The sequence below is a fragment of the Aquila chrysaetos genome, chromosome 10 (assembly GCF_900496995.4).
Source record: "Aquila chrysaetos chrysaetos chromosome 10, bAquChr1.4, whole genome shotgun sequence".
Lineage (NCBI taxonomy): Eukaryota > Metazoa > Chordata > Aves > Accipitriformes > Accipitridae > Aquila > Aquila chrysaetos.
The window spans coordinates 9634537-9657500 of NC_044013.1; the positions used below are offsets into that span (position 1 = coordinate 9634537).

At 39.0% G+C, this 22964-nt stretch overlaps 3 protein-coding genes across 9 annotated transcripts in view; 2 read left to right on the forward strand and 1 right to left on the reverse strand.

Annotated features, from left to right (window-relative positions):
- FXR1 (FMR1 autosomal homolog 1) overlaps positions 1-9608 on the forward strand; it is a 38575-nt gene extending 28967 nt beyond the window's left edge. For 2 of the 5 annotated variants that reach the window (XM_030027326.2, XM_030027328.2), the window contains exons 11-17: positions 963-1049; positions 1810-2017; positions 3695-3898; positions 4605-4805; positions 5568-5648; positions 8161-8252; positions 9182-9608. In XM_030027326.2, coding sequence (XP_029883186.1) covers positions 963-1049; positions 1810-2017; positions 3695-3898; positions 4605-4805; positions 5568-5648; positions 8161-8252; positions 9182-9352 — 1044 coding nt within the window. In that variant the 3' untranslated portion in view covers positions 9353-9608. Of the gene's footprint in view, positions 1-962; positions 1050-1809; positions 2018-3694; positions 3899-4604; positions 4806-5567; positions 5649-5871; positions 6157-8160; positions 8253-9181 lie in introns of those variants that run through there. The other 3 variants (XM_041126613.1, XR_003925275.1, XM_030027327.2) reach the window with 3 other exon arrangements.
- A 2177-nt stretch (positions 9609-11785) lies between these two features.
- DNAJC19 (DnaJ heat shock protein family (Hsp40) member C19) lies at positions 11786-16278 on the reverse strand. Of its 3 annotated transcripts, XM_030027329.2 has the most exons (6): positions 16149-16278; positions 15554-15605; positions 15196-15269; positions 14749-14825; positions 13718-13788; positions 11786-12353 (listed from the first exon to the last, which is right to left on the reverse strand). In XM_030027329.2, the coding sequence occupies exons 1-6, from the start codon at positions 16149-16151 to the stop codon at positions 12283-12285; spliced, it is 348 nt and encodes a 115-aa protein (XP_029883189.1). In that variant the 5' UTR covers positions 16152-16278; the 3' UTR covers positions 11786-12282. The 3 variants fall into 3 exon arrangements, with proteins under 3 accessions (XP_029883189.1, XP_040982548.1, XP_029883191.1); XM_041126614.1 differs by lacking the exon at positions 15554-15605 and having other exon boundaries at positions 16149-16216; XM_030027331.2 differs by lacking the exon at positions 16149-16278 and having other exon boundaries at positions 15478-15593.
- Positions 16150-19646, forward strand: LOC115346830. The gene is made up of 3 exons (XM_041126799.1): positions 16150-16665; positions 16938-17041; positions 18591-19646. Exons 1-3 carry the CDS (start codon positions 16150-16152, stop codon positions 18712-18714), a joined length of 744 nt encoding a protein of 247 aa, XP_040982733.1. The 3' UTR covers positions 18715-19646.
- Positions 19647-22964: the final 3318 nt, after the last annotated feature.

Below are 22964 nucleotides of genomic sequence, written 5' to 3' on the forward strand. Positions count from 1 at the left end.
CAGTCACGTTGAATCTTTTAATGAAGAATATGTAGGAAAATATATGTAGAAAGTGAGAATTTCTGGGGCATGACTCAAATGAGTTAAAGTGCTACCTTATGGCATCAGAATGGGATCACTCTTTCATCTCTGCATCATTATGCTGTTTATAAATACACAGCCTGTGTGGCCTATGCACCCTTTTTTTTGTGGCCAACCTCTAACAGTGGTGATGTCCATGTTACAAAAACATGGTGTCTGTGATGGGTAGTTTTCTAGGCTAGATGCTTGTGGATTATTTAATGAAGCCAGGTTTGTAACTTTTCTGTGGATACAGAGAACAATTTTTAAGTTTTTTTTCAGACTGGCATCTTGCAGTAAATTTTATATGAAACAATTCAAGAAAGGTTTTGTTGGGGTTTGGGGTTTTTTTGGGGTGGTTTGTTTTTTGGGTTTTTTTTTTTTTTTGTTTGTTTTTTTTTTACTGCTGAAGCAAGACTTTTTTTTTTTTTAAATCTTTCTCCTTAGATGTACTTTAGCTGCATAACTAATTTGGGATTGATAGTGTTAATAGCGTTTACATATTTTAAATATATGAGAACATAAGATAAAATCTTCTAAAGGTGCTTCATATTGTGAAGTTGGTTTAATTAACCACTGGACACTTCCTGGTAAACTATGGATGCTTCTGCACACCTACTGTGATAAACACACACAGCAGTTATGTTGTATGGGGGGGAATATAAACGCTGTATGTGAAGGTAACTCAGCTGCCCGAATAGGTTTTTGGGAAAGCTGGGCACTCTTAAGTCCTTAACAGATAAACCCCTACCCTCACCCCAGTTTGAGCTATTTCTTTACAGCCCGAGTTACTGTCTTTGCTTGTTGAGCTCACTTCTGTAATTTGTTCTATAATTTAAACAGAAAGTGTTGTTTTGATGATGATCTTTCTGAAAGTAAGATTTGACACTTTGTTCCTATAGGGGATGGTACCGTTTGTATTTGTTGGTACTAAAGAAAGTATTGGAAATGTCCAAGTTCTTCTAGAATACCACATCGCATATCTAAAGGTGAGTGTATTTCAGAAGAAAGAATCTGTAGAGGAAACTTCGGTTAAGTGACAGAATTTTTGAGCAACAACTTCGGTGGGATTTGCAGTTGATTAAACTGTTCCTCTGTATATTGGGATTTAAGGTTTGGTGCCTTGAACCCACCCCTTGCCTGCAGGTATTATGTAGGCTTTTAAATACATTATCATGGTTACTTAGTGCTGTTGGTGTTGAAAGGATTGGACTGTAAGGAACACGGTTTTAAATGGCATTTGGGAAGTAACGTTCAATTTTTTTGTCTATGTTAGTGTTCTGTTGTTCTGAGGTTAATACTCTGTTGGGGTAGGATGGAATTTCTAATAGTAACACTCTAATACTATGTAGTATTAGAACAATTATCCATTTAGATTAGTTGGCTTTGTATGGAGTTGTGGTGTTGACTTAACAGAGATAATGAATGAATTTGAATCATGTTACTTTCTCAGTTTGCTTTTTTGTAAATTTGACTAGAAAATGCATGGTGAAGTGTAGTTAAGTAAGGTAATAATAGTCTTTAAAACAGTCTTTCTGCATGGTGATTTAAGAGAAAGGTTGTATATTTCTTCCACAACTCAGAGATCGCAGAACTCATATTTGAATTCATTATTTGCAGTCACCTTTGAGGTGGCGTTAACACTCCTACAGGAATGCTAGTTTTTAAGATGACTGCATGGATGATGGCATTTTGTGAGGGGAAAGAACATTGCTTTATTAGCAATTTTTTTTGTTTCCTTTTACATAGGAGGTAGAACAACTAAGACTGGAAAGGCTCCAGATTGATGAACAATTGCGTCAGATCGGTATGGGTTTCAGACCTTCTTCCGCTAGAGTTCCTGAAAAAGAAAAGGGTTATACAACTGATGAGAGCACCCTTTCCTCAGTGCAAGGTTCCAGATCCTACAGTGGAAGAGGGCGAGGTCGCAGAGGCCCCAATTACACATCTGGTTACGGTGAGTTTTCTTGAGCATCTATTGAGCGAGTCCTTAAGATACTTTTGAATCCACAATTGTCTCTAGATTTCTTTGTGTTCAGCACAGTTGAGTGCAGGTAGGGCTGAAAATTTAGAATTGCCATTTTATTTTTTACATGGCTTCAAACACCTAATTAGATTTACATTCTTGGTGAAGTTAAGTTTTAAATTGAAAAAATGAGCAAGCTGAACTCTGGTAAGACCTTATCCTTCAACAGTAGTAGTTACATCATACAAATCTGGGAAAGAGAAAGAGCTACAGATACTCTTCAGGAGACAAAAATTTAAAAAAAAAAAAAAAAAAATCTGGATTTAGCATTATCTGTTTTGATTGAGGAGGAGAAAGCGCTTGTCTGTGATCATGGCCATCTTACAAACATACTGTTGAAAAGTAAACCAACATAACTTAAAATGGAGACAGCACAAAATCCTGTTTGTTTGGGGTTTTTTTCTTTTTTTTTATTTGGTCACGAACGAACTGGATTTGTTTTAAGATGTAGTGAGGTATTCTGATGCATTTTTAAATTAACAAGGAACTGCTATTTGGTTCCCTAGAGGTGTGCACATCCCCTTTTCATTCAGCAGCAGCTCCCCAAATGGAGACAGTCTGCATTTGAATATAGATGTATTCCACAAAGAAACATAGGTGCTCCAGTAAACTGGAAAAAAAAAAAAAAATTCATATTTATTCAATACAGTAAATGACTCTTGATCATCTACATGTAGCTCACTTCTGTTACAAAATCAGACAGATGGCTCTTCTGGATTTTATAGTCTGTCACTGCCTGTAGCTTCTAGGATCATGCCATGTTGGTCAGGTTGATTCTGATGATAATGCTAATGTTTGTAACTTTGTTTTTTACTGTTTCCCAATGAATTGTTTGATCAAACTGTAATGAAAGTTGTTCAGATTGTTTACATACATTTGGAAAACTTAGTATTATTTTTTTGCCCAAAATGGTAAGAATTGCATGCTGGAACCATATGGGTCTAAATATTCCAGAATGGTTAGCAGGGAGAGTTCCTGGATGCTTAAAATAAATAGTAGGTGTTGAATTTTCAAGTAGTAAAAAGCTGTGTGGGTTTGATTAGCTTAGAGATGGCGGGAAATCATGGATGCTATTTAATATAAACAGTTAAATTGTTCAAGCAGCATTACAACCACCAGAAGAGGTTGCTTAGCAACAGCCATCAGCTATAAGGTGGCAAAGTTGTCCTTGGGAATTTCAGAGAAGTTGCCTAGAAACTGCACCAAATGCCTGCAGTGTATACACAAAGAGAGGAAATACTGTTTAATCCTTGATTTATCCATGTACATAAATTACAGTTTTGGTAATCTTTGAGCCCTTATTTTGCATGTTATTACAAACTTAGGCTGAGAATCTTAGAAACGTAGGTAACATGCTCTATCTGTATTTTATATGTGCATATATTTTTATATGAGTATATGTGTAATATAAAACCATATATACATTTAGATACTTTTATAAGTATATATTAATAAATGTATTTAATTTTTATATATATGTCATATATATATCAAAATATATATACAAAACCAGCCATGCTAGTTGGAAGGCTTTCGTGAGAATCTGAAACCAGAATATAATATGAAATCTCGTATTCATTTCCAATTTTCTCTTCCCTCTTGCACAAGGTACAAACTCTGAGCTCTCTAATCCCTCTGAAACAGAATCTGAGAGAAAAGATGAACTTAGTGACTGGTCCTTGGCAGGAGAGGACGACAGAGAAAGCAGACATCAGCGTGACAATAGACGACGTCCTGGAGGACGAGGACGTAGTGTATCTGGAGGTCGTGGGCGTGGTGGACCTCGTGGTGGCAAGTCATCCATTAGCTCTGGTACTGTGTCTCAAATGTATTTTGAATTTAGTTTTTGTTCTTGGCAATTTGCTGTATAACCTCTTAACTCTTTTTTTTTTTTTAAGTACTCCATTTTTATATTGTAATCTTAATACATTGGGATTTCAGTAGAGTTGTGTGATAGTTTCTTGTCATGCTCTATGTTGTTAGATTTCTATTTGTTTATCTTCTGCTCACAATGATCTTCATTTCCTTCCTCTACTACACACACATAATAATGGTATTATCAAAGTTTATAAATCTTTGGCATGTTACCTGTGGTTGCCTTCTGAGTTAAGCTTATGTTTAGATACAGAATGAGAGAAGAAGTCATAGCATGGAAGTTACCTTATGTTTTATCAGAAGTTGACTGTGCTAATTTGTAACACCTTAATAATGTCACAAGTACCATGCTGCTATGAAGTGAAAGGTATATTTTAAACATTTAGCAGTTTTGAGTAAAAGTTCTCCAAATGTCACCTTGGAAATCTTTGTGATGAAATAATACAAGTGCCTGTTGTGGTGCCTCAGAATACTTACTGTTGGATTAGAGTCAGAGGGGAACCCACATGAAATCATAAATGCTGTAGTTCTGTGTATTATACATTTTCGTAAGGTTGCTTTGTATTTTGAACTTTCAAACACAGATGGAAATCAAATTATATGTAACTGCAGTATCTTAAATGGAAACTTTTTGTTTGTTTAGTGCTTAAAGATCCGGACAGCAACCCTTACAGCTTGCTTGATAACACGGAGTCAGACCAGACTGTGGATACCGATGCTAGTGAATCTCACCACAGTAGTAACCGTCGCAGGAGGTCACGCCGGCGAAGGACTGATGAAGATGCTGTTCTTATGGATGGAATGACAGAGTCTGATACAGCTTCTGTTAATGAGAATGGTTTAGGTATGTAAACAGTTGGATGATAGTCCCAGAACAAGCTAAAAAAATGTGTTGTCCATGTAAGTGTAGTGAAACACTTGTTCATTTTTGTTAGTGACGAATCGTTGTTCTGTTAAAGGTTGCTGTCTGATTAAAGAAAGACTTCCTCCATGGCTCTGCCATGAAATCTCCTGTTTACTGAGCTCCACTAGTATTTTCATGTGCCTCTTTTGTAAAAACTGTCTGATGGAGACACCAAAGACTAACTTGTTGTTTCCCATTAGGACTGCTGCTTTCATAGAAACAGTGCTGTTGGATCAGCAGTCTGTTTTGTCCTTGGTAACCTCAGTCCCAGTGCAGGAAAGCTACTTAAGTAGCTGTTAATTGTCTCTACCCAGCTTCTGCTTCAGTACTTTCCCTCAGTAAATTCTCTTGATACTCACTGGGACAAGAATATAATCTGTTGCTTAGTAATGTAGAATAAAAACCTCTTCTTTCATGGGTTATGTGGCTAAAATTTGACATATTGGTTATTTTTAATAAATGAAATCTGAGGTCATTAAGCATATGCCTAAATGTTTTAATGAGCCAAGAGCAAAAAGTAAAATCTAGCTTTTGCATTATTGTGTATGCTTTCAGTATAAAGTTATGTTTTTCTTTCAGCCTGTCTAATTTAGCCTGTCTCTTTAACAGAAGCCATTTTAAATGCCCCATGCTGAAACTGCTGAAGAATTTATTTTTTATTTTGTCATCAGAAATAGTTCATGGTAAACTTTGCAATTGCAGATGATAGTGACAAAAAACCCCAGCGACGCAATCGTAGCCGCAGGCGTCGCTTCAGGGGTCAGGCAGAAGATAGACAGCCAGGTAATTCGAGTGGAGCTGTGGGTAATCTCAGGTCAAAAGCATGAGAGAATGTTGTGTCTGCTGTTTTACATATAGCTGCATAATATAAAAAGGTTACTCAATAACTAATAAGACTACTAGATAAGATGAAAGACATTTCTTCTACTAGGAGAACTTATAAAAGTTCTTAATCTGCCTAATGAAACTAATTTATAATGTCTAACTTTTTGCTTGGACATACGAGTTACGCTTCTGATCCAGTTCTCATTGAAGTCAATAGCCAAACTGCTGTTGAGTTCAGTGGTCCAGGATCAAGACAAACATGAAGGTTCATGATCTGCACTCACTTGCATCTGTGCCCTTGCACGGAATGTGACACAACCTTTTCAGCGCTGGCTGAGAAGCAAAGAGTTGGAATGGCAGGATGCGGGCGCCCTGGCAGAGCGCTGTGAGGGAGCTCGCATGGGATCTGCCAGTCCTGTGCCTGTATCAAACTGCTGCTATCAGTCCTCGGCTTTTGTGAACGTTTGTAAGTCATCTACAAATTGAGGGGGGGAAGGAGGAGGAATTTAAATGAAATTGCATGTTTCCAATTTTTTTGTTGTTGTGGCTTGTTGCATTTCTTTTGTGTGTACTAACACTTGAAATGTTAAAGGTGAACTAGCTAATTTTCAATATAATGCCCTATTTAGAAAGTGCTTGTACATACATGGCGTAAGGTAGTAACAGAAGGTCTTCTAGATTGACAGGTTCAAAATTTCACCCATATTTGTCTTCCTTTTATCTGTGGCGCTCATACAACATTTGATTAAGAAGAAAAAAGTTGTTGCATTACACTAACTAAAACTTGGGGGAGGAAAAAAAAAAAACAGCCCACCCTCCTAAAAAACCAAACCCAAAGTAACCCATTACTTCTCAACATTCTAGTTTGTAACAGTGATATGAGTTTATAAAGGGGTGGAAAAAGTAAAAATGGATTTCAGCTTTTACTTCTAAGAAACTAATTTCTGCCAGCAACAGAGAGATTTTAGTCATCTCGACAATAGCTACAGTCTTTCTCTTTTAAATCTAAGTATTCTAAGAACAAAACGAAATTTCTCAAACAAGATTTCTCCGGTTTTTCCTGTTGATGTCTTTGTTCAAGATACCATTTTCAGTTTGCATAATAAATATTTTTAAATGCGACAGTAAGAGCATTTGTAGTTAGTTATACTGTCCTTGTGAAAAATGCCCTAATAATTTAATCTTTTCATAAACACTTAGTAGGTCTATAGTGAGTGAAATTAAGACAGAAGGAACTTCCCCTCCTAAATACTAACAACATACTTCAGTCATTTAGTTGTATAATTTGATTTACATTGCTATACATTTTGGGTTCCTACTACATACATGAATATTAAGAATCAGTGTCTTACCCTGTGTGCATAAAACTTGTTTCATCTTTACATTAGAGGAGTTGGATGCATAACCTCATTTTAAAGAAATAATTCTCCTTGTGCAGAAACTCACTCGGTCTTGACAATTATGCAGGGACCCAGTTGTAAGAAGTCCAATTACTGCAGCAGAAAATTCATGTGCTGTACTTCCTCTTCTGATTTAGGTTTCATGCACAGTCATACCCAAATCCAGAAAAATAGTTCACCTGAATGCATGATATACTAAATATAATTGACTGCACTGTTCAATAGATAATGCTTGCCAACTCTAATGTGCTTTAGCTCATCAAAGATACAAGTGTATATTTAAATCTGTAGTACTATGTACTCTAAAGATAGAATTGACTCTCAAGTGGTGTGGTTACAAGAGGGCGGGATAAGACAAAACCAGGCTACAAGAACATGCACTGAAGTGGTAAAAAGAGGTCAGAAAACCCCTGGCCGGCATCCAGTAAGTGTAGCCCTAACAGTGCAAACATGGCTCGCTCATACAGAGCCCCTCTGCGTGTCTGTACACACACCACAATTAATCCACCCACCCACAAGCCAGAGTTAACGGAGTGGATTGCATTTTGAATACCAGGAGGAGGGTGAGTTCTCTTGCCAATAGCTTCACGAAGTAACAAAGATTTGAATGCCGCTTTATTGTAAGTGATACCATATTCTGAACCTCCCCCAATTCTTCTCATTTTAACTTACCTTCATTTTATCAGTGTGAAATTCTTTTACTACTCCAGGTAGTAAAAACCCAATGACAAACACAGTCTGTAGTTTAAAGAGCCTACAGGCTGATCTCTTCAAACCCAGTACTGAAAGCCCTTATTTTCCAATAAAATTTACAATTGGACCAAAATTACTATTTTATTAACTTTAAAATTCCACCTTCAGATCGTCATGTTACCACTGATTTAACTGAAAATTGTATTTAACAACAGACACAAATCGATCCTTGCTATGTAGCTGATACCTGTAAGTGTGAAGGCCTTTTGTGAGATGTCTCCCAGTTACAGTGTAACTTGTACAGAAAAGACATATGAAGCTTAATGCTAAATTAGACTTCTGATGTGAGCATCACTGTAATTTTTTTCCTTGAACAGTAACAGTAGCTGATTATATATCACGAGCTGAATCTCAAAGTAGACAGAGAAACCCTCCAAAGGAGACACTAGCCAAAACCAAGAAAGAAACGGTAAGAAGATGATTTATTTTCTAATGTATGTTTCCTTTTTTTCTCTTCCCTTGCAGCAAAACAGTACAGGAATGCTTAATTTAGATTGCCCTCATTTGACTACAAATGCATTTGAGTTCAAGAATAAATCATTAAAAGCAAAAATGGCCCTGAGTAAAGAGAACTGACTTTGACTTGTATGTAGACTATCATTGCAGACTTCAGTGACCAGTGTAATGCTCAAATTAAGTCTTTACACATTTTAAAATATTACACTTACTAATGCAGCATTATGTAACAAAATGTGAAAGCTATCCACGGATGAGTCTTGAGAACTAATCCTCAAAACACTTTATAAATAGAGGATACTAGGTACCATGTTTAGTGACTTGTACAAACTATTTTAGAAAGAATTACTGTTACAAAGATCATAGATTTGAGATCTGTTCTCCTTAAAGGATCAGAGTGGCATTACATAGCATAAAAAATAATATTCAGAACTGACTAAAGCAGAATGCCTTTACTTCTAAAGTAATGTTGAACTTACTGCTGCAAGTTACATCCAAGTTTAGCAAAATAAGAAAGATCCATTGCTATATGATTAACAAAATCTATCCTTACCGTGGACTTTGAAAGGGGTGTAAAACTCAACTTTTCAGTTAATTTGTCTAGGCCAATGAAGAAGTTGAGATTGTGAAATAAAACATTCTGGGTTTGCTGGGGGTATGCTGTCTCAGGGTTACCTTGGGACGATTTCCTCCACAATGTCTTGAGACAGAAGTGGTGTAAAAATGACAAGGTAATAGGATGCTATAAATGATGGGATACTGGCACAGACAGACAAGAGGTGTTTCCTATTGCAAAGCTGCTGTGTGAGCCAGAGGGAAATTTAGATTACACTCTGTATTTTTACAGAATTTTTAATATTTCCCTGGTTTTGTTTTTGCAAGGCAAAAGACGCGATTGATGAAAACAGCCCTTCTGAAAAGGCAGTGAATGGTCCGGCTACAACTTCTGGGGATGAGCCTTCTAAACTACAGCACAGCCCTGATGAAAAGAAAGTTACTGTTCAAGAGGATGGAAATAATCAGGAAGAAGCAGTGCTGAATGGTGTTTCATAAACTGAAGTTCCTAGTTTACAGTTCTTTTACATTACATTTAAAATAGTGCTTGTATAAGCTTGCCAAAGATAGAATATGGATCGCCAGTCTTGACACCGCACTTTCAGTTCCTCCATTTTGGAATACAGAAAGGGGAGGGATCCTGAAGAAATCATATGTTAAACATACTTTGACACCTACTGTGTTATAAATATATCATCAGATGTGCCTTGAGATAGTATATGTAACATTTAAATAAACAAAATTGCTGGCTATAGGAAATGTTATTTTGTTTTCAAAATATGGCAAAGATGTGAGGGGGATCCCTAACATAATACTCTTTATGAAAGCATTAGCTGCTTTTGTTACATTTTTAATAATATGCAACCACTTCTTCACCTGAGGAATACTAGAAAGAAATGCAGTCTAAAATATTTTGCACTGAAATGTAATTTCTCCATTAGTTTAGTCTGGAAACTGGTCTGTTTTAATACATGTTTTTTAAATGCTGTATGTAGAGGAAAAATCTGCAGACCACTGGAATACATTTGTTAAATTCTCATAATCTGCAGGGATACTGGGTGACATTGGCAGTGACTGTTCTACATTGAGGCTTTGTTTGGTTTATTTATTAAACTGTACAGTATTTAAAAATCAAACATAGCTTTAGTTAACACTAAGCTGAATTAGTCATGTCCATTAAGACATAACCTGAACTACTGAAAAGATCAATTTCCAGAAAGTTTATTCTGTATAAACTACATATGTTAGTCCTTAGTAGAGTATTTTTATTTTTGTTTTGGTTGTTTGATGTGCAATATGTTTTTTTTGTATGCTGGTAGTAAAAGAAAATAAACTTTGATCTTCCATCTGTTGACTGTTTCTATCAGAAATTTAAATTACTATTGACTTTGTTTTCAAGCTGTTAACACTAACATTTGAAACTTACTTGTGAGGCAGCTTGAACCTCTAACTCTTTCATAAGAGTTTTCTAACATGCTAATCTTCCATTCTTTAAGGAGATGATGTAAAACATCAGTTAACAAGTCTAAAACCAGACTTATCTTGGAGAATCACATAACCTGACTAACATATATAGGAATTAATGCAGATGTAGTTTTTAATTTATAAAGTTAGAAGTGTGACACACTAACCCATCTTTTCAGGCACACGAGCAATGAAGCAGAAAACGGGTATGGAAAAACATCCAGGTAGCAAGAGATGTTGTAAGAAGTCAGAGCAAACTGGTAGTAGTGAAGTTGTGCTGACTTGAAAGAAAAAAATTCTGTCTTACCTGATTTCATCAGAAGTGAATAAGGACAAAAACAAGTATTCTGCACTACCTGTGACACCAGCTGCTTTACCTGATACAGCTACAGAAGAGCTGTACCAACTTGGTTTGGGTATGTATTTCATTTAAGGAGATGCACAGTTTTTAATATGACTTAAGTGTTGACACTCATCAGCAGTGCTCCCTCCTGGAGAGCAAACAGTTAAATTGTTGTAACTCTGAAGTGTGCACAAGCATCTCAACTGATAAGGCAGCCACAAGAGTGGAGAAAATGTAAAAAATGAGGGGGGGGGGGGGGAACCAAAACCAACTATGTTTAAAAAAGTATTATTCAGCAGGGAAAAATTAAGTACAGTAGCATTCTGCATATGGTTTGAAGTACACATACTCTGGAACTGCTGCATGGCAATGTTCTAGCTGTTTTTTTCACCGCACTTTAATTTCTGTAGTAAAGCAAAGTTATCCCCCTCTCTCTATAGGTTCTAAATATTTCCATTTCATCCTCATGTTACTGAGTTGATCCTCTCTTCTGAAGGCATCAAACTCTTCCTTACTGTTGTTCGGATGATCCTTACAGGCTGTTTAGTAACTAGTCTACAGAAATGCAGCAACGTAGCAGCCAACGTTTACACAGAGGACACAAGACTACTTAACAGTAGTACTCTGAAGTAGAGGCTTGTTACTTCTAGAAAAATGAAAGCTCTGAAATCTATTGTATTCATGAACAGATGGGTGTTAACTCTTACACATGCTGTACAGCAGTTTTACTGTAGTTGCAGAAAGACTGGCAAGATCCTTGGAGTATGACAGAACTCACTGGCCCCAATTCAGACACTTACAAAGACAGCTGCTGGGCTGGGTTAATATTAACACTTCATGCAGCATGATAAATCCAGCTCAGGTGTCATGGATGGTCTTGTAAAGAGTATCTGTTTCCTAAGAACTATAAACGCAAACCTTATGTGAATTCTAACTTTGTAATGTAAGATAATGTATAAAACTACAGTACTTATATTACAAGTCTAGAATTTATTAAATGCTATAAAATCCATTAAAAACTGAAAGTTACTAAAAATATCTGGGACATTCCAGACCCATCAGTAAGTAACACTTAAAAAGCCCACCCAGCCAACCTTGTTTTTCACAAGGCAAACACAACTGTGTACATTGTTTCCTGTACTTTATTTCTTCAGCCAGAGACAACCACACATCTGTCTCAATTCGTCCCATCAAATAAATCCTCTTTTTTTTTTCCACCCCCTCCCCAAGCCAATTCATGATGCTGGCTTTGGCATATGAAAGAACAGCAGCGTGAACTTCAAAGCTAGTTTAACAAAAATTAGGTAACAGCATGTAAGTCTGTCTACCTGTATCTGGTAACATGCATTGGCCCAACCCAGTTATTATTCTTTTACACTGAAAATATTTCCGAGTGGCAGATTTTGCTGCTTAATAACAAAGAGCTATGCAAAAAACTTTTAAGACTCACTCCCTCACACGTTTCCCCCAGAAGTGACTAAGAAGTGAGTGGGGAGGGAAGTACCTCCCTGAATTCATATTTGCAGCTTCATTTATATTAAGTCAAAGACTGACATTATAACTTTTCTTCAGCCATTTATCAAAAATAATCATTTGCATGGACAAACCCTCTGATTCTCGTTCATTTTTTAGCTTGGTCCTCCAGTAAATCTTTAGCTTCATTGATTTTGGCTGCTACATACGGGGAGCCACCTAGAAGAAAGATAACCTCATGTCACATCAGATGAAAAAAATATTTTCCCTCTGTGGTATTAATAATGCCACAGTACACAGGAAAAAAAAAGTGAAGAGTATGGTCTGAAAGTTATGCAAGTTAAAGAACAAATTGCGTTATAACTCAAGCCACGTAAGTTTACACACACAGTCACTGCAGTAGCTAAGTGTGCAGACAGCTCATTGCTGTTAGGTTGCTTTTAGTTTATTGGAGTGGGGTTTTTCTCCTGTTTTATCAGTCATAAATGAAGTGGTCACTAATGACTTAGCATAAAGTTTGTTGAGAATTCAGAAGCATTAAATGAACAAGTCTGCAGATAAACCTTTCCCCGCTAGTTCAAGTCCAGCATATGAACTGCTGCTGGACTAGTTCAGTTTTTAAACAGGACAAACAAATGACTTGGGAAGATACCGAAAGAGAATCCACAATGCAAGTGCACTGAAATTGTAACTAACTGACCATGAGGTGCAAAAGTCTGCAGCATGTATTTGTAACACGTATACCATTTACTAGTACTAGAATTACGCTATTTACTTGAAGCTTAATTTAACTTACTTAGGTCATGTAAAACATGTGAAATGCTCCCAGCAGTCTTTGGATAGCTATTTTTAGGTTCTGCATATATTCAGTAAAGTTAATTTTCAAGTTAACTTCCACTAGATATTATCTATGAAAGGCACATCCCAAGGATTATTTTAGATTTTGGTGCATAAAAGTAATGAAGTTCAGCAGTCACTTTAAAGGAAGCCATTTTACCTTTTAAGTGAGGCTTAAAAAGTTAAATGGCAAGCACTAACACCTGATTCTGATTTACTGAAGTAAACAGAATTTAGAAGAGGTATAGATGCTTCAAGTTAATTAACTTTAACTAGATTCTGAGCCTTCAGAGTGCCACAAAGAGAAATATTTCATAGTTTAGTGTCTTCAACAGACACTGAAGGCTCAATACTTTTCATTTATGGTGAATTCCCAATACATTCAAACAAACTCAGACTCACATGGTACATAAAGCACACAAATACACTCTGGGCTTTCATCTAAAATTAAGGCAATTTTAAGTCTCATTTTAACAAATCATATCTTAGCCTGAAATGCACAGAAGATAGAACAAGTAACAAGCTGACCTGCTGAATCTGTCTGCTTGCTTTAGAGCATTCAAACACAAAAATATGCTCCAAAACCATAAGGATTAAGGCACTCTAAAATTTGTTTTCACTCAGAGTTTTCTGGGGTTTTTTTAGTAGCTGAGGTAGTCATATGTCAGTCACTTCTTCCTTACACAGTTCTATTAATCTGTGTTAAAAACATGTATTAATTAATCAATGTGACTTAATTTACTTACCTTTATCTGGATGATTCAGAAGCATAATCCGTCTATGAGCTTCTCTAATTTTACTTCTGTTGGCTGTAGGGCTTTAAAAGAGAGAGAAAAACTGACTTAAGGCAACCTCATAAAATCCCCCAGATCTTTAAAAGATGTCTTAGGACAAGCAAGCACTCTGTCTTATCCATAAACTCTTCGGCTTACGTGTATGTTTTTTCCTTTCCTATTATTGATGTGTAGCATGTAAGCCCTGGCAAGGGTTTCTAAGGCTTTTCCAAAACACTATATGCTGAAGAAGACATGCTATAGCAGTCTGAGATGGTAGGGTCATTCGCACAGTTGAAAAGAAACAGAACTACGTTGTAACATTTTTACTGGGACAACTTCCTAAAGGCTGGAGGAAAAAATAAATCAACAGCAAATTTTACTTAACAAAAAAAACCAGCAAACTGTTTATATACAAACTTCACAGGTGGAAGTTGCCTTCAAACAGAAATGGTTCTTATTCTGAATCTGATTAGATAAATTTGTGTATTTGGTCTTAAGTCCCTTGAAGTTTTGGCAGGGATAGCTACCGTACTCATATCTAAGATATTCTAGAATAAGGGATGAATTTACTCCACATGCAAGAAGTGGGTTTGCAGCACCTTCACACTGCATCTATCTGAAATTCACCAGCAGTGACAGGAACCACAAGCAGACAGCACAACTGTGTTCCCCACACCGAGTAAACCCCAAGGCTTCCTGAAAATGGTGTATTTACCTGGACCTGTATGCAGCTTTTGAATGCGCTAGGGATTTGCAAATGTACGGAAGTCCAGCTAGAGTTAGTTTTAAGCAAGCTAACATGCAGCAAAGAATCCCAAATAAGTACAGAAAATCCTGAAAGGCTGCTTGGTATTTCCTGACTTGGCAGTGACATTCCCAGGAGAAGCTGGGCATAGGACAGTCTTAAGCATTGAGAATGATGTCTTCCTCAAACCAGGCCAGCAACTAGGTAACACTATAGCCACCTCTTTACCTTTCATTTCTAATAAATTTCCTTTTACCTCACTCCTAGTATTAAAGCTGCTTCTCGTTTAGTCATTTTGGGTTCAAATCCACCTCTGTAATAACCACTGAAGGCCTGAAAGAGAAAATATGTTAGTTTAAAACCCACTAATTTTTAAGTTTATCAGTTAAAACAACTCATTATTTCTTTAATAGCTGCTGAGCTTTTTGTCTGTAAGAATAATGCAAAGCTGCTTTTGCGCTTGTAATAGAAATTCAGTTGAAGTAGAGGATCATTATTTAAATGAGTACTTAAAATTGCCAAAACAAGTTCTGTATTAGTCAACCACCACCAGAATCTCTGAGATAAATTCTGTTATTACTGACAAAATTATGCTTAGTATTAGAAGAAAATACAGCAATGCTATACAGAGACAATAGTCTGTAGTTATTTCACCTAGTAAACTTTTAAATAAAAAGATGCTACTGATAAAACAAAAACTTACAGGTTTTGGTAGATTCTGAAGTGCTTGTTTTACTTGTGGCTCCATTTGCTTCATAGCTTTCAGTGCATAGCGACCTTAAAGAAATCAGTGTTGAACGAGGCCAAGTACAAAGTTTTGTAAAGATTTAGCAATCCAGTGCAACTGGTAACTTATGGATTAGACCTTGGAATAAACTTTTGGGGGACATAAAAAAGTAAAAGCTTTGATCTTTTGTTTAGTTACAGCCATGCTTCTCAACACAGGCTCTCCCAAAAGAGCATCCTGTATCAGCTATTAAACTACCTTAAAATTCATCACTGCTGAAGCCGGCAATGATAAATACAACTGGGTGTTCAGCATCCTCCTGTCGCCTACAAACCTGCAAATCCAGCTGCCGCTATGGTCAGGCCAACCGCCACCATTGTACTGGCCTACACAGGGAAGACATAAAAGTATTTGTTTACCAAAGGAAAAGAAAAAAAGCCCCCCCCCCGGCAATCTCTACACCGGGTCGGGCAAGTATATACGTTGAAAACGGCGTGACTAGCGGAAAAGCGGTCATAACGCCACTTCCTTCGGCCACGCCGCTCCAAGTGACCGCAGGGGCACAGCGAGGGCAGCGCAGCCGCTGCTGGCAGCGGGGCTGGGGCTCGCCCAGGAGAGGCGGGACCCCCCCCCAGCTGCGGGGGACGAGGGAAACCCAGCCCGGCGGCGCCGTCCCGCTCGGCCGCCCCGCTTTAACCCCGCAGAGCACCGGGGCCGAGGCAGGAGCCGACGGCCCCGCCGCGGCCTGTGCGGGGCAGCGCCCTCCCCGCGCGACCCAGGGCACCGGGCCCCTCGGCACCGCGCCCGGGCCAAGGACGAGCCGAGCTCCTCGGACCGGAGAAGGGCTTGGGAGCTGCCGGCCCAGACGCAAGCGGTCCCCGGCTCCTACGGCGAGACCCGCCGGGCCCGGGCCCCCCGACCGCACTCACCATGGCCGCCCCGGCCCCGGCCCCGGCCCCGACCCCGCGCACTGGCGATCGCCGGGCCGAGCTCCCGGAGGGCGCCTGCTCGCCGTACGGCAAGCGGGCGGGCCGCAAAGCCACCACCGGCTGTCGTAAAGCGGCGCGGGGCGGGGAGGGAACCGCGGACACCGCCCCGGGGTGGGGGCGTGAGGGGCCCGGGGGCAGCCAGCAGGGAGCCGTCCCTGAGGAGAGAAAGAAAGAAGGAAAAGTGTCATCACCTCGGCCGGGGGGCGGCTGGAGCCCTCCGGTGGTGTGCGGGGTCCGGCACGGAGGTGGCACCGGTGGGTGTCTTGCAGAGAGGAGCTGCGGGAGAGGTCTGCCCTTGGCCTGGGGCGGCGGGGGCTGCAAGAGGAACAGAGCACAGTGCTGTGGCGTTAGGAACGTGATGGTACAGATATTCCTCATCCAGAGCCTTCTCACACGCCAGATTCGTTTTTTCAGAAAAAGCAGTTTTTCTTCCATCCCATTTTTCTTGGTTTTTATTGTAAGTAATTTCCCCCCCCCCCCCCCCGCCCCGATGGGCCCGTTTTTCTGTGAGCTGTGCTCTTGCCACCTCCTTTCTGTCCCTTATGCGTTCCCACCCGAGCCTGACCATCTCGGGAGGGCCGTCTGCGGAAAGGCCATGTCGGGCACTGACTGGTTCCAGATGGACAACCTCAGTTACTTGATTGCTGAAGATTACTATGAAACGAGGCAGAATTGCAGGCCTGGTGCTTGTATTTTAATATTATTAATGACATACTGTCATCTCTGCAGCACAACAGTCAAGCATCCACCTGTCTGTCTAGTTCTAGTCTGAAGTCACAGTTTTGGAAACTTGGTAAGATGGCAGTGAGACCACGCCAGCCTTTAGCCCTAAGGTACTACTTCAAATTGGTCACAACTCAAAGCTCTGAGTGCTACTGTCTGACTGATACTTAGTTTGCAGGAGTGAAAAGCTTTCGTGTCATCCTCTGTGCTTGCAGGACATGTCAGTGTCCTCACGGGCTCCTGGAGCACCTAGTGATCAAAGGCAGCTAGCTTTTGGTTGCTTAAGGCCTCGGACTCACAAGCCCTCACGTAAGCAGTTTAGTATGAGAGCTGATCGTTGGCTAAGCAGCTTGTAATTTTGCTGGCTCTTGCAGTGGAAGATAGATTTTTTTTCTTTTCTGCTGTATAGCTTTTGTGAGTACTGAGTTCACTTTGAATATGTCATAATTTCAGTTTGAGCTTGAATTATTTTTTTCACTAAAATTTCAAGTGCCTGATTTAGTATCTTCTGAAATAATGTTTGGAGGTAGTCTCCTGTCTCTTTCCTTCCTTGTCATCCAAATAACACTACAAGAAGATAACCTGCTGCCTTTTAAAGAGGATAGAAGAAAGGTTTTGGCTAAGGCACTTGTACTGTTGTACAAGTGTTTCACGAGATGGAAATGAAAGGAAACTTTTATATTTGCTAAAGGAATCAAATCCATTCATTGCAGAGCACAAGGCCCCTGACAGCGTGTAATACCTTTTCAAATATGGAAAGGGGAGCTAGCAAGTGGAAAACAACTACGTGTTTGTTTTATGGGGGAAAAAAAGTCTGTAGAGATGTATGGGTCTGGTAGCTAACTAGACTTTCTTCAAATGTAGAAGAGAATTTGGTTTTAAGATGGTTTCCTCTTTGTCCCTTTTCTGTCAAAAAAGGGGGGTAATGACTTTACTGGGGCATGACTAGTGTTTAATTTTTCATATCATCTAAACCAATAAAGTAAGAGACAGGGGCTCCTTCCCTGTAATTAATTACATGAGGTTTGATTCTTCCATCTTGACAGAGCCTTTTGCTAGATCCAGATCTTAGTGGCTTTCAGGAAAAAACTACCTGAAAGGGAGTTTTATTGCATTTCTTTCGTCACTTTCCCCAGTCCCTGTTTAGAAGGACTGGTAGCTCTACTGGCAAAGGGGATTTTGCAGATTTATGCTTAGTGGTTCTTTCTGTTGTGAAATTTCTCATTTTTAGAGAAAAAGGGCAGACATAATGAAATGTGCAAACTTCCACATGGGTTGGGAATGGGTTAATAACATACCTTGTCCTTCTCCTGTGACAACCCTTTAAAGAAAAGGCAGAAAGGGAGATCTTGCTTAAGATCTGCTTGCTTAAGAGAGAGATTTCATCTTTACTGAGGAGAAAGGAAACTTTTATCTGTAAGTGGAAAGGCCTGGCGAGAGTTGTGGTGATATGGAGGAATTTGAATTATTGGTACATGTTTGATACCAGCAATTGGACAAGACTGTTGGCTGAGCCTAGACATGGAATAATTCATTTTTTATTATTAGATGAAATAATTTATAATACGTCATTTGAAGATGAAATGTCATAATTCCTTTAAAATATGCTGTATGTATTTTTACTCCATGAGACAATCCAAACTTCTTTTCTTCCCACAGTTTGTTGCGCTTGCCTATCAGAGCTAAAGGAGAACTAGATGTGCCCCAGCTTGGACATGACTGTGAGCATGTTATGTTGGATGAAGAAGGCAAAGCCAGAGTTACAAAATGCCACACTTGCTAAGGAAGAGGATATTTTGGAGACTTCTAACATGTTTTGAGTATGGTCTTTTTTCAGGGCTTCTTTAAGTGCCATGTGTTGCTAGGAGGTATATGATATATGAAATATTCTTCTACCTGCTGCTAGCTAAAGGGAGAAACAGTTGCTTTCCCTTTCTTAGCACTGCCTGTCTCTAGAGTACTTTGGCATGGGTGATGGGTGTCAGCATTGTATCTCTTGACTCACCACAGTGCCTAAATGCTCCCACTAAACTTTCCAAATCTGTATCAGAATTAAAATAAGTTTTCTGTGCATAAATTTGCAAATAGCTGCTCTAAGCTTGTCTAAATCTATTCCCTTTTCCTCCTCTGCTGCTCAGGAAACCTGTATGCAGTGCAGAAAGGGACTGGCTCTTTAAAAGCTATGTTTAAGTTCATGTCAGTTCACATTTCAACATACAAAGTTAGTAAACACCTATGTATCTGAGTAGCTTTAATAACAAGTGCCTGAAGGGTCAGAGCTGTGATATATTATTTCTGAAACCATAAGGTTTATGAATTTTTACCTTTATATAGGTTGTGTTCTCCAGAAATTAATCATCTAGATGCCTGTCTTGGCAAATAGTGTTTTAAGTCTTGCCAAATGCTGAAAGTTGATTTTGTTCAGGTTCTGTACATAAATATTAATCTTGTGCTCATTACACAACAGGTAACTTCATGGGTTTTAAGCCTTGGTCCTTCAAGCTACTACAGCTAGAGCTTTATGGCCACGTTGGTGGCCATGTCGACACAGGGGCACGATGCTGAAATAATAGTTATTACTGCTGGTTTATAGGAAGCAGGAATCGGGCATCATTAGGAATATCAAAATCAAACAAAAACAGAAAATGCAGAAAACCTCATGGAACCAGAATTTATATGTTTTTTTCCCCACAAATAAAGTTGGCAGTGACTTCTTTTGCCATCAGAGTTTCCATTTATTTAGAAATGAAAGTTCTGTTCTATTTGCCTGGTTAGTTCATTTTATAGCACCTGTTCCTCTGGATCTTCTATCGGTCAGCCTTGTGGTGGTGTATGGAAGGTCATTCACAGAGGAAAGTTAATAAGCTCTAATGGGCTCAAGTGAAATAGATGTACTACAGTTTTTAACCCTTCTGCAGAATGTCTGTTTTTGAAGTCAGGAGGAAAGCAAAATTATTGTTTAAGAAATATACTCTCAGTTGGAGTACAAAACCTTTTATTTTGCCTACTGTGTTTCTAAACTGCTCCCTTTCTATTTTCCAGAGAAGCCCTGAAGCTTTTGTAGTTTCTTTGTCAAGAGTTTTATCCTACTGCTATTTTCAGGTTTTCCACTCTGGGGTTAAAATAACTCATGATAGAAGATTATTTTTCTTTTGGAAGCTTTATCTTACTGGACTATCCAAAGCAGCTGATATGTAATACATAAGTAAATTTTTCCATTAAAGCAGACCATTTCTGCAGAAATCTGGCAGTACTTTCTCTTAACTGTATCTTCCACAAACTGGACAGGAGGTGAAATAGATAGCTGTGCTTTCACAAGGATTGTGGTGTACCTGCTAAGAGCCTCTGTAAGGCTGTTAAACATCTGTTCAGGTGAAAATCATAGTTCTATGTTGTCATATGCACAGCTGGCCAAATCTTACATTGCTTATTCCTGTATGTGCAGTGGCTGAACTACCATGCTGTTAAAGGCTTGCAGACTTTCACCTTGGGGCACTAAGATACAGAATTTCTTGGCCACTTTTTAGCACATTTTTTATTTCTGTTTTAAGATATATATTGTAAAAATAAAGTTTAGGTAGAATATCTTGGCGGGTTTTTTTCCTGCAAAGTTTTTTCCTGATTTTTGCCCGTACTCCACCTTCTTTGGCTATGCCAGTCTGTCGGTTATATGTTTCACATCTCTTTTCTTTTTCTTTTCATTTGTCCTTTTTGAGATTCCGCTATCTTTTTGTGTGCCCAACATCTGTACCAGAGTACAATACCGCACTCTCTTACCTGTGGCTAAATTAGCTTGGTATATGTAGCATCACTTTGTCATTAAATTGATAATCATAATTATTAGAGCATACTGTGGATGACACTAATTATAAACTGAGATTCTCTCACTTGGTAAGAATGGTTGTGGATTTTTTTAATCAAACAAAGTAAGATCTCACTGTAATTTGACACCAGGGATGAAGTGTGTATGTGTGACAGCATATCCGTGTTCGTGACAATCACATGAGAATCCGTCCGACTTGCAGTGGGCATTATTTGACTTGCTAGCTCAGTTAAAAAACAGGTAAGATTGTTGGAAAGTGATGGAGGGGCAAGGTTTGTAATTGTTAGTAAATTAGTCACAAAATTCCCTGAACTAAGGAATACAGAATCTAGATGTGACTGTATTCTCTCTCAATAATTTCTAAAGTCATGTTTGATACTTACCATCTTTTACCTGCATTGTCCTGAGTTATGCTTCTTATTTGAGGAAAAAGCAGTGAGATAATGCTGATGTGTTTTACCAGAGCTATTATGTTATTTCTGGTTTTATGTTGATTGTTATTACTCTTGAGTCTTCATTTTTGAAATTTGTATTCTGCCTGGATTGGCACTGAAACTTGCATGTCTGTGCTGTGAAACTCTATTAAGTATTAAGAAAACAAGCTTGTGGTAGTTGTAGCAAAGAAATTGGAAAGAGTAAAGCCTTTATTTGCACTGACAATGAATTGCAGTGAGCAATAGTTCTTCAAAACGAAGGTCCTGATTCTTAGGTTTCCCCCACATGGAGATTATCACAGGATCAAGGCCTGAATCAGCTATTGGGTAGGCTCTGGTCCCTTTGTATAATGTAGGTTTAGATTTGCAACAGAATCTGCTCCTCTCCTACTTAAAGATTACAATTAAAATGTCAACATTGTCAGCCAGCAAGGAAAATTTGGGCGGAGCAGAGAGCAGAAGGTAGGGAAAGAGCAAGAAGAAAGCTACCAGACTGGGAGAATGCTTTAATGGCATTCTTCAGCCATGAGTTTCTAAGGAGCTTTCTCAAGACATTGGGTGTTTTTCTGAGGAGAGAGCAGAGGGTTTTGCAGTTGTGTTGGTGATATAAAGGTTGAAAGTTGAAACTGTAATGCACAGGTGGATGATGGAAGCAGTAACAGGCAATATTGGGTTTGCATTTTGCTGTTGGTTTGCATGTTACACTGCATTAAAAAGAATCACTGGATTAGGTGGAACCATCAAGAGGAAGGGGGAGATTGCTCCTTTTCGTTAGGAGCAGCTGACTGACTTTGGGAGAGAAGACTCAAGACAGTAGGCAGAGCAAGAAAGAAATTTAAAAACCACGGCAAAAAACAGAGAGACTTTTGCTCAAGGGGGAATGTAGTTGAAAGGATTAGAGGGCATGTGATCAGACCTATAGATGATAAGAATGAAAACTTCCTAGGGACTATGCAGAGATTGTTTCAACCCAAACAGCCATTGAATTACCTGAAGCCAAGCATGGAAAACACTACCCTTTAAATACATAGTAGACAAGAAATAATTAATGTATAAGCCTTTTTACTGTTCTGATAGGATTATTTAACAAAAGTGCTGCTGAGAGACTGGCATATGTGGAACGGTGGATGTGGTGTGTCTGCAGTGTTGTACGTTTTTTGGTTGTGGGTTTGGGTTTTTTTCCTTTTTCTTGAAACATGCAGGTTTATCTGGATTTCACTTAGGAAGAAACCTACTCTGTGGTGGACTGCTAGCCAGTGAAGGGTACTGCACAAAGCACATCCTGCTCTCCCCACTTCAGTAGTGACATTCTGCCAGCAAGTGGAAAGGGAGCAGTATGAGACCAGCACATCAGTTGTGGGTTTTTTTCTGGGAGAAGCTGGAAGGGTAGTCTAGGTCTTCTGGAACACCTCGTTTGGGAAGGAGGGGAAGGGACTAGGGACACCTCTAAATGTCCATTCTGTCCATTCTTATAGTAGGGACACTGGGGAGGTGTGGCCTTACCAGACCATTCTTTGCAAGCAGAATTGAGTATTTAAGACAACCCAGTGGTAAGTGTGGTCACCAACAGCAGGAGAAATAGCACAAAATCGGAAAACGTGCTCTGCTGGTGTTTCACATCTTTGGCAAACGCACCATTTCTCAGGGTATTGACCTTGGGACAGTTATCTTCTGTTCTTTTATTTAGAAGTGTTTCTAATTTGTATAAATGCTCAATTATTTGCCAGGTGTGCGGCTTGTGTCACGTCCCCTATGTTCCAGATGAAAGCTCTAGCC